Here is an 11,793-nt window from a genome sequence, read left to right as displayed (position 1 = left end):
ATTTTCAGTCTATACACTGTATAACAGGGAGTTCCGCCAGGTTTTTATACTTAAAAACTGTTACAGTGTTCATTCTAATCTCTGAGTGTAGATATCCTGTAGTTGAAAGTCGTTGCTTTGCTCTGACATCTGGATGAATCCACATCCTCTGTTTCCTGCCCAGTTAATCTTCACTGACATTTGGTCAAGTTTTTTTTGCAGAAAATACAACAAAGTATCTTGTGTTAGCAGATATTTCCTACTGTGGCTCTTCCAAAGCAGCTGTGTATACAGACCTGAGCTGACTCCACTAGGCTCCACTTTTCAGTAACAATTAGAGAGAATGGCATTTGGTTGAAGGGGGGGAAGCCCTTGTAAGATGCAGCTGCCATTTTTTATTCAATACCTGTCATTTTCCACTCTTCTGTTGTTCACTACAGAGACCCCCATGAGACGAACAAACACGGTCCAGGAATAAAGAGATGACATGACATTTTAAGATCTTACAATACCCATCTTCTTACATCATTTCTCTCACTTGTTGTTTTATTTTCTTTGTAGTGAGCTGTGCATGTGTGGTTTGCAGAGATAAGGAAATACCAGTACAGTTATACTGTGTGAATGCATCGCACATGAAATGATGGAAGAGCAGGGTGAGGTGCTAATCACACATGGAGCAAGGTCTATGTCCAGGGTTACCAACTATACTTGTCAGATGGAAAGAATTTTTATGTGGACAGGCACCCTGGAGCAGGGCACTCACATAAGATGAAGAAAAAATGTACATTTTTGTCTAACAGACTGTGAATAGACTCATGAACGGTGGGGATTACTGATGGTTATTTAAATCTCAGTTGTTACTTTAATTGTTGGGACCACGCAGTATTTTCTCTTTGATCCTCATGATCTTAGAATCCAGCCGTGGGCCAGATTGGATGATTCAGTGCGGGCTGCCAGTTGTTCATCACTGGTCTACGTGATTGAAGCTTTTGTCATAGTTGACATTTTCAATATATAGCAGCTTAGCAGATGTCAGATGTTTCCGAATGAACCTCCCTCAAAGCTGTCACTCAAAAGTTACTGTGTACAGTACTTCAGTAATCTCATCTGTCTGCAAAAAAAATACCCAGATACTGCCACTATTTGCTTACGTACAAACAGGTCCCTTTGGTGAAAAGATCAATACTTCAGTGTTAGGTTTACTACTGTGTTCCCAGCAAAGTTAAAGTGCTGTTCACCTTGTGCGATCAAAGTGAAAATCCCATATACATTCAGTGTAATCTCTATGGGAGGAGGGGGGAGTTACTGAAGTGATTTACTGAAGTTTTCATGGACAAGAGCTTAATAACTGAGTACAACTGAATACAAATATTTTCACCCAACTACCAGTAATATATCTGACTAGGACAGAACTAGCAGAAGGATTGGAATGACCAAGCACCTTCTTCACAGCAGGCCCCTGATTATACTTCTCAACCAGGCTTTGATTCTGCTTATCTCCTTGGAGAGCCATCTCCTGCAGTGAGGAGCTGGGCTCCCTCACTGCTTACCACCGTCTGCCACATGTTCAGCGGAGCGCCAAACCGGTCCCTAATGAAATATTCATGAACCAGTTCCCCGATGGAAAATCTGTGATGTCAGAGATTCCAGTTTGGGTGTCGTATTTCAACATGGCCACAGTGACACAGCAGTTCAGTGAGTGCCTGAGGGCTGGGGGCTTCACGTGTTTATTGAACTGGTCAGAGCTGTTTTCTCTGATTGGTAACAAACAGATGGATCAAGAGACCAACCCAGGCCAACACCCCCGTGAATTGAAATACTACTGAGAATCTGATGACATTTATCTGTACAAACCACTGTATGAGTTGCTGCCACCTAATGACTGGAGGCTTGTTATCATTCAAGTCCAGTGTGCCATATTCTATTGGAAACCCCTCAAGCCCCTTCTGGCATCTCACAGCGCCCCCGCCCCACTATTTAAGAAGTACTGCATTTGGATTTATTTATTTATAAATTAAAATATCTATAATAATTAACTTAAATAGTTCAAAGCATAAAGACAAATCTTAATTAAAACTGCAGCAACAACAGCGATGTGTTGCAAGAATTGACATTTGACAACAGCCATGTTTGTGCGCATATCAATAAGCCATTGTGTTGGCTACAAAGACTTTTCTTTTTTTTCTAGCGAAAAGATGACTCAATTCATGCAGCAACGGTTCAGTGCGGAGAATAAAAAGTGTAGGATTAGCTGCAAATCGATGCTCTCTATGGAGGAGAGCTTCCAAACGTCCTTGAGGAAAATACCTTGCGTCACACAGAATATAATTTCTTATGAGTACAACTATAATTTACAAAAACTGTCACTGTGTCCTGTGGAAGTGGACCAAAAACTGGATCCTTCCTTAAAACATCTATTACTGTAGTAAATCAAGTGAAGGGAAGATGCCTCCTTCATTAACACACAGCTGTTTGTTTTTTTCGCAACCATAAGAGTCGCCCTCTGGTGGCTTACTCTTACTTTTTAACCTCTAGTTTGTCAATATGTGTATCCAGATCCATTGAGCAATGCACCTTAAAAATAACATAAATAATAGAAAAGGCTGTTTTGATATTCGATATAAAAGTTGTTAGACTTTAATTATGCCTGTGTTAGCATAATAATAGTAAAAGTAACAGATAGATAATCTCATAGTGGGAGAATTCTTACTATATTCTCCACTTGATTTACCCCTCATGTAACATGAATATTACCTGTCGGCTGTCGCGCTGCGATGAAGACGAGGAGGAGGCGCTCTTATGAACGGGTGTGGAAGTCTTGTTGCCCTGCAAGGAGCTTCGCTCCTCAGAGCTCATGGTGCGGCCCTGGGAGCCTCGCTGGTAGTGTTGGTGGTAAGACATGGTGTGACAGAGCGGGTTGGCTGTGTGGACCTCCCTCAACACTGCCCCCTGAAGATCAGGAGCATCTTTTGACACGTCCTTCAACTCTGTCTGTTCATCTGTAAAAACGAAGGTCAGGATTTAATTGATCACTCTGCCTTTCTGCTCCCATCGCAGTTCAAGTGTTTACACCAACTCTGGTACTGACTCAGTGTCATTTATTCACATCAAAAATAAGTGTGTGTGTGTGTGTGAGCATTTACAAGTGTACTTAATTAGGTTCAGGATGATAATAAAACCCACAGATGCTCATCAGAGACACACTGAACTGTCCTTCAAAGCTGTTTTTGTAGTTTCTCTTCAGCGGATAACAAGCCTTCATTTACCATTTCAGTTGGAGCAGTACTTCGTAAAATTAGACATTTCTATTAGACATGTCAATAACAGTTACACTTTATAACCCCCTGAAATAATAAATGGTTGAAAATGTCACACAGATGCTGAAAAGAGGTCACTCACAATTCAAAAGACATTTATTTTCTCACACACTAGATGAGTGTATATTTGAGGTGTTAAATGACAAATGTATTCATTAAGAAATGAACAAGTTTGACAAACAGATTATACTATAGCTCCACAGCTTCTCCATTGTGGATCCTACACTATAACAGAGATTATCTTGTTTGAGTATCGTCTGACAAGTTTATTAAATTTATTTCCTCAGAGTCTGTCCACTCACAGGAAATGGTAGTCTGGAGTTTTCTGTGATTCCAGACAAATCAATTAATGAGTCCTTCAACCCAGCTCTAACCTGCATTAGCTTCAGCTTCTATTCTATACATTGACTTAACCTCAGTAAATAAATGCACCGAACTGTGTTTACAGTTAAAGCGTGCGGGGAATAAAAATGTCAGTTTACAACAATTGTTTATCGGCTTTGCAATAAAACACTGCAAATTACCAAGAAAACCCAGGAATTACCAACAATCAATGGTGAATAATTTACTAAGGGTCAATGTACACAACAACTAAATTAGGTAACACACTCCATCTGACTGCCAACTCACTACAACACCTCAGTCAACACAGTAAGAAATGAAATGGATTCTGTCTTTCGGATTGCAAGACAGAAATCCCTATTTATAAGCACAAAAATGTCAAAACTGTCAAAACCAGGCAGCAGTTAGATGTACAAGTCATCAATCATACAAATGCCACTAAGCTATACCACCCTTGAGCATCAATTTCTAAAAACTGAGGTCAGAAAAATCTTCTAAACCTTGCACCACATTCTATGGAAAGAAGAAGACCTGAAACTAGTTACTGCTGCTTTAAACCTATTTCCTGGGTTTCCATTTTTTAAATCATTCACCTGCGTATATTGCACACATTTGGTCTATTAGCTTTAATGTGTCCAATACATTTCAGACAGCAGTAAGGAAGTACCTGGTTCCAGCAGTGACTATGTTGGGATGCACCATGCTGACACTCCCTGCAGTGGTGCTGTCTAACTAACTGTGAACTCTCAGGAGGTTCCGTCACTGATGAAACATATATCAACTGTGGAAAAAACAAACAGCACAACAACAACACCTGACTGCACAAAGCTGACGCACTCGGTGGCATTTTGTTACACGATAACATGTGACGAGGATCATCTGTGTTTGCAGAATGAGAAAGGAGTCAGAAATGAGGAGAAGTACAACAGAGAAGACGATTAGTGATAAGTACTGTAAATCACAAAGTAGATGATTAAGCATGGTAACATTGATGCAGTATACTTGTAGTATTTTGGTCATTGTGCTGGTGGTTTCCGTGGTTACTAGTAGAAGCTCCACTGTCGCCTGTGATGTTAATGCAAATATCATTGGATTTAAATGTAAACGTGCTCTGGAATGAGAGAAGAATGTGATGGTTTACTGTAATAATAGGCTTTTAGAATACTACAGAGTGGAAAGTAAAACTATAGACGACTATGCCTTTTTAATGTAGCTAAATTATTTACATTTTTCCTAAATTTAAGATGGGACATACAAGAATAGTTTCCAGAAAAATGCCATTCAATCATGCAGAGTTCCCCAACTACCATTAGGGTGAATGGTTTGTTCATGTTGTTTCTTGTTTAATCTTTATAAATGAATTAACACGCTCATTTTGACAGCCCTGCTACTAATACTTGACAGTACAAGATCCAAAAAAGTCTGTTGTTTACATTTGATCAGACTGCCATTAGTGTGATTTTTTAAAAGACCATTCATTATGTATCTTAGAGAACAGTTGTCATTGTTGACATCAGCACTCCCACATGTCACAAGTCTGCTGTACAGCAGCTCCGCACGTTTCAGCAGAAGGCACGCTCACATGTAATCCTGCAGCACATACACACAACAAACACACACACAGGCACACCACCATCTATAATTCACAGCCTGAGACGTCATCATCTTCCCCGCCCTGTCTTAAGCCAACGAGGACCTAAGCTACTGTACTACAACGTTCACCACTTAGCCACTTAATAGAGCCTTTGTCCTTGCCCTAGTAATGAAGGACATGTGAGGAGCACTTCAAACCTGGCTATTTTAATCCACTGTTCATCGGTGACTGTGGGGCAGCGCTAATGCAGTTCATGAGCTACGATTTAGACCACAGGGCTAAAAGAGTGTCGGTTGTTGTGAGGTTTTTTTCACATATTGAAATGTTTTTAATAACTCACTAAAATCTTTCCAACATATACACATTGCAATTAATTAATTAATGGAAATGTTCTGTTATATATAGAAACTACTGGCATTAGGGGTAAATGACTCAAGTTTATCATGAAGAAGTTTATCGGTTATTGTAGGAACTAAAAGTGTTAAAGTACCAGCAGCCATTGTAGAACATGGTTTGAAGTCAATGTCTTTATTCTAAAGCTTCTCCAAACCTAATAATATTGCCATCTATGGCACAATTATACCAGAACAGAAAGACAGCAGCTCCATGTAAGGGGAGTAACCGTGTGTGTGTGTGTGTGTGGGGAGGGGGGGGGGGGGGGGGGGGGGGGGGCGGGGGGATGTCAGCAGTTGATTAGTCATGAGCTTAATCTTCTAAATCCATCCACCATGATTATGATCCTCTGTGAGCAGGAGGACACAGATGCTACATTAACACTTCTACTCTACAGCACCTAACCATGACCCGGAGAACAGTGTCAAACCAAATACTGGACTCTTTCTGCAAAGTGGTGGTTGGTCAATGATTATGTGCTCTCCGGGGTGTGAATAAAGAAACACTGCTTTGCTGCAGTGCAATTCTGTGTCCACTCTGTTACAACAGGCTAATTTTAGGACCAAACACTTGAGGATGAAATGTACTGTAAAATTGCAAAACTGTTCCACGGAGAAGACAGTCTGGTGTTTTGCTGCCGATGAGGAAAAGTCTTGAGCTCATATCTTTTCACAGTCTTGTTAGTATGTTGTTTTAGCCTCACTCCTATATCAAACACTACTCGGTGTAGGTCAAACAAGTGTCAAACCTGCAGCCCGCAGGCACGATTCAGCCCACCAGGTGATTTCAAGTGGCCAAAAATAAAATGATTAAACATCTGAAATATTTTTAACTGTTTTAAATATAGATTAAAGTTGTCATTCCATAAGATGTCCTGTGTTTGTCAGGACTTAGATCTAGATTTATAAAGGTGTTAATAATAGGATCAAATATAGACCATAGGCCCTCTGTGAAAATATAATTTAAACCTCTGGGATTGATGTTTAACCCAGATTTGAACTAACTCTAAAATGATAGTAAATGTGCATCAGACGAAGTAATGTTCAATAGTATGCACTCACACACACACATTCAGTGGATGCATTACTTTTGATGCACTATATGTTCAAACTCGAGCAGCTGAGATAATTGACTGTAGCTGCAGAGTTTTAATAGACTTCTGCACACAGAGCAGCCTTTAGTCCCAGGAATCAACAATGACATTAGTATGGAAGAGTCTGAGTCCAAAGCAGCCTTTTGGCCACATTCCTGTAATGCCTCATGTTGGACTAAAATGCCACCACACTTGAATGGTTCGACCACATTCATAGCTAAAGTGAGAATAGCTGCGGTTGTTCATACTGGCCACTCTGTTGCTGTGATTACAAGTACGTTCATTAGAGATTTAACTCTAGTGATTATATCGGAGAATATGACCGGCAGACGTAATGATCTGAGAACAAATGATCCGTAATAAAACATGATTAAAACTTAATAAAAGCTGTGCAGCTAATTTGAAATCAGAGACAGATAAGCCATGAAGCTAAGAATATGTTTATTTTTGATGAACACTATGAACACTAACTACAACGCATTATCTTACTGAAGCTTATTTTCTGTTTCATCTCCTCATCGTTGCTTAAGGCAAAGACTGTAAAGCTGGTCACACATCATTCAGTCAGTGACAATAAAAATGTCATCCTCACCTCTGACCTCAGTGCCATTGTCTGTTTATTAGTGAGGATGGAGGTCAGATATTCATTCAATGTTCACAGAACATCTCAGGGGACTTCACACATGCTGAGTAAACAGCTCTAATGACCAGTCATTACCGGGAGACAACGATTTCATTTAAGACTGAACTGTCTGGAATGATCGTGCATGTTCATCTATTATCATTTTAGTTTTTAATTTTTCGTGATTGTATTTTCTTTGAAACTCCTAGTAAATATATTTATAATGGTAACTAAGGATGACAAATGTACAGATTATGTTTTGTTGTTGGTTGGTAAACCTAATGACTTTGGTAACATTTTTATTTACGGTGAGATTGTAGTAGAAATACCATTTTGGAGGTGCACAGTCCCATAACGCTGCGGAGCTCTGTGCTAAATTTAGCCAGGATGTTCTATAGTAACTAAGGCTGGCTGTGGATGATCTTTACAGCTTACATATGTGAAATGCTTAAAATTATTATAAAACTGAAATTGCACCAAAATGCATGGAACAGCACTTTTAAATAAGGGAAGTGAAATGCAAGCTGTTCAAAATGGTCAATTCCTTTTTTTAGTTGTGTTTTTAGGGATCACTACAAAAGCTGAATTGCTTCCATCTCACCTTTCCCACTTTCTACTGTTACTACAACCAACTACATGTATTGTTGCAAAAAGTCTGCAAATCTCCAACAGGTTTCCATGTATCCCATCCTTCGTCCAGTACTGTATTCACTATCAGTCCTCGGCCCATCATCAAACCATGTCCTCTTCTTTTCACTTGTCTGTTTGACCTCTGCCGTCCTTCTGATTCACTCTTTTCTAATCCCAACCATCTTGATCATTCCACATGATAATCTCAGCATCTGCACAAACTTCCATCAGAGCCTCCTCTGACAGTCCCATCTTGTAAAGTATCATCTGTTGAAGTACCTTTCATAAATGGTGATTAATGTGGCATTATTAGAGCCACAAAGTCAGACGCTTTCAGCTGCAAGAACAGCCTGCTCCAGAAAAAAGAGAGAAAAGAGAACGAGCTGCTGAATTCTTCCACACTCCAGGCCACTGTGTAAATGTACACTTGGTTTAAAAAGTGAACCACAATATTTTCAAAGATCAGTTGATAATTGTATAAAAAGTATTGGCAGTCATCTGTCAATAAGTGTTAACATCTGTGTAGGTGTGAAAATGTATGACGTGTGATCACGAAACTGTATATAAGTAGTGGCTGTAGCCGTCAGGTTAACCCTGAGGGTACTGAAAGTAGCAATGCTGGTTTCGGAAACCTTGGCAACAAGAAAAGTGGTTAGGTTTTAGCTTTTCAGTTAGCTTCAGTTAGCTTTTTTAATTTGGTCTCAAGATGGTGTCTCTCAAATCAAAAGGGTGTTGAGTATTACTTTTTTGATGAGTAAAAATAAACCAAGATATCAAAACAGTACCAAACTAGGAGAATTAATACTAAAAATAGGATGTGAATCAATACCCATATAGAGGATGTTTACTGCTATTAGTACCAACATCCAGAGTGACGGCATGTGTTCTTTAGACTAAAGAGGAAATCACTTTATAGTTGTGGTTTTGAACACATCTAACCCACCCACAGTAAAACATTATGGACCATCGGTCTACATGGTACGAGGTCTGCTCCTCTCCCCCCATGTTGCATAATTAAAGTGGGCCATCAAAGGCCGACCTACGGCCCAGGATTATATTACAGGGACGTTGAGGACAGACATTGTCAGAATGTATAACTGAATAATAAGTCAGATCAATCAGCGCAGCCATGTTGTCACCATTTACCTGCCTATAATATGGCAGGCTGTAATCCATCAAGTCAATATCCAGCAGGACACCAGGGGGCGGTGAACACATCGCCCTGTTTTAGTTTTATTCTGAAGCATCATTCAACAGGATAGAAGCAGTTTAACCCCAGGGTTCCTCAGCGATTAACCTCTTTTAAGCTCTCAAACTTTCTTCACAACATACAAAGCTTTTATTGTAGAAGCTGGTGAACTGAAAATCACAGTAATGTATAAGGTTGTTGTAATGTTATGTAAATGTTATAAGGGTGATAGAAAACTGACAGTACCTAAAGTACCTGGAATTTAAAACCGAAAAAAACACAATGGCTCAAGTTACTAACTTTGCAAAAGAAATTAACTCTCAAACACACAGATAGGATAGTATAAGAATTTATGTGCTCAAGATCTTAAAGGCTCAAATTAAATAATAGACAACAGAAGTTAGATAAGGCAATATCTTAAGCACACTGGTGCTGAATCCAGTGACTAATCATGTGATAACTGTTTTCAATTGGTCAGCTAGTCTTTTTGTTCATGAAAAGAAGAAATTAGGCTTCAAATGTAGTATTTTTTTATGTATTCTCACTTGTTATAAAAATGATGAGAATGTTGTGGTTGGCTAAAACAAACTTAAACAGTCATTGATTCATCTACTAACCACTTCCACCTTGGAGTGTACGAGGCTTTGTGCTATCTAAGAGCAATTTCCATTGTGTAGGCACAGGATATTTTCTTTGGCAGTTTTAGTATATTGTTCACAGATTATAAAAAGTAAGTGTTTCTTTCTGGGACATCAGAGGCCCAGTAGTCATGATTTGGAAATGGGACACAAAATTTAGCACAAGATCCGCCTCACGGTCATATATGCAGCCTGAGCAGAATATGTCCTTCTGTAAAAAATAATAATGACAATAATAGTATTATCCTGCACTGCAACCTACCAGATTTAGCCATGTACACATGTACAATATTTTAGGTCAAGTTTGAGCATCTGAACAATATAAATGTAATGGAATAAATATTGTGTATTTCACACACTTTTATCCTGAGATTTTAATTACCTCATTGTGACTTTTGAATAATCAAACATATTTTAAAATCAGAGTAAACACTGTTGATTATTAAACAGGGGCTTCCTCCTGCTCGCTCTCTGCTGCTTTTTAGTGTAATGGTTGCTATTTTAAACATCTGCAAAGTCACTGCCTGACCTTCAGTTTTTCTTCTGTCGAAATCAGACATTGAGATGTTGTATAAATGACATCCTGTTAGCAACAGAGCAGAAGTTAGTCAACTTTGGATGTCTTTTTGCATCATCGACACACACAGGACAACCCTGACCACAGAAACATACAGAGTAAAGGGCAACCCCACTGCTCGTCAATATTCTTTTAACACTTGATAGCAGTCTGTCCATGGGGGACTTGGTTTGCTGGGGGGGAGGGGGAAGCTTAGGTAAAAAGGTCGAAACGTCAGTGACGCATTTGGGTTTCCAAAGTCGGGTATTGAGTAGGATGTGTGATGACTGGAGGTTTCGTCACCTCCATCCACAACCTCCATGCATTTATGGAAGGTTGGAGAGTGGGGGTGGAAGTGTCCCTGCTGTTGTGAGATTTCTACCGGATAGAAGTCATTTTTAGATGATGAGAGTCTATGTGATCATGTCTGACTGCTCCTCACTGATGGGATGCATATGGATGAGGATGAAGATGCTGGGGCTATCCTTGTGTTAAGCTTGCTGAGCTCCACCAGCCTCTTCATTGTAACGTGGCGCTGTTTTAAAAGAGTAGTTGCTGTTGTGTAATATTAATTAAGGTTAGACAAAAAGGTATAATTACCTTAACAGCTGCGAAGTGCTGAGCATGTCTGTACAGTTGTCGGCGTAGGAAACAATCGGGGGCGGAGAGCGGGGGTCTCCCTTCACTGACCAGAGATTCCCAGCTTCCTCACAGGGCAGCGCATCTCACTGACCGCCACATTGAAAATGTTTATATTTTTCCTTATCATTAAAGTTAAACAGAGGCTAAGAACAGCGTGGGAGAAGTGGGGAAAAAAATAAAAGTGCTGTGTTGGGCCGTTTCCCTGAATGCGGGTTGTGATGCTCAGCGCTCAGCTGCACTCATTTCGCTCCTCCCTGCAGCAAGAGGAGCTTTGAGCGGGAACTAAACACGGGAGTGGATCAGAGGACGGCGGCCCAGGGCTGATTATAAAACGTGGCGACCGAGCAACAGCAAGTGCGGATCTGGGGTTCCTTTTTAAACGTTCGTTTGGCAGGTATACGTCGACGTTTTGGGGACACAAGAAAAAAAACCCACCGTATTTTAGGATAAATTACTAAAAACGTAAAACGTATTGGACCATCTTAAGCACTCGTTTCTCAATTATTGAGATTGAACATTAGCAGATGTTTTTCCTCACCTGTTTTTGTGACTAATTTAAATGACAGATTATTGTTATATATATTATTATACTTTTAAAATATAATAATAATAATAATTAAAAGTATATTATTGAATTGTCAAAAAAATATAAAAGTATAACTTCTTCAAAGACAAATAAGGAGAAATCAGATACGCTGTTAAGTTTCAATGTATCTCTCTGTGTATAAGTATATAATTGTTTAACGTCAGGAGACCAGCATACTCAGTCAGTGGAGTGGCAACTTGAGGACACCTTAC

General features: G+C 39.6%; 1 protein-coding gene across 2 annotated transcripts in view; it reads right to left on the bottom strand.

Moving 5' to 3' along the window:
* osbpl6 (oxysterol binding protein-like 6) overlaps positions 1-11,473 on the bottom strand; it is a 27,472-nt gene extending 15,999 nt beyond the window's left edge. Inside the window, exons 1-2 of one of the 2 annotated variants that reach the window (XM_008327881.3) lie at positions 10,954-11,473; positions 2,734-2,978 (exon numbers count right to left, since the gene is read on the bottom strand). In XM_008327881.3, the coding sequence (XP_008326103.1) occupies positions 2,734-2,880 (147 nt within the window). In that variant the 5' untranslated portion in view covers positions 2,881-2,978; positions 10,954-11,473. The remainder of the gene's footprint in view (positions 1-2,733; positions 2,979-10,953) is intronic. The other variant, XM_008327880.3, reaches the window with a different exon arrangement.
* Between the last annotated feature and the right edge of the window lie 320 nt (positions 11,474-11,793).

This window comes from Cynoglossus semilaevis, chromosome 16 (assembly GCF_000523025.1).
Source record: "Cynoglossus semilaevis isolate Cse_v1.0 chromosome 16, Cse_v1.0, whole genome shotgun sequence".
Lineage (NCBI taxonomy): Eukaryota > Metazoa > Chordata > Actinopteri > Pleuronectiformes > Cynoglossidae > Cynoglossus > Cynoglossus semilaevis.
This window is presented reverse-complemented; position numbering and strand designations above follow the sequence as displayed.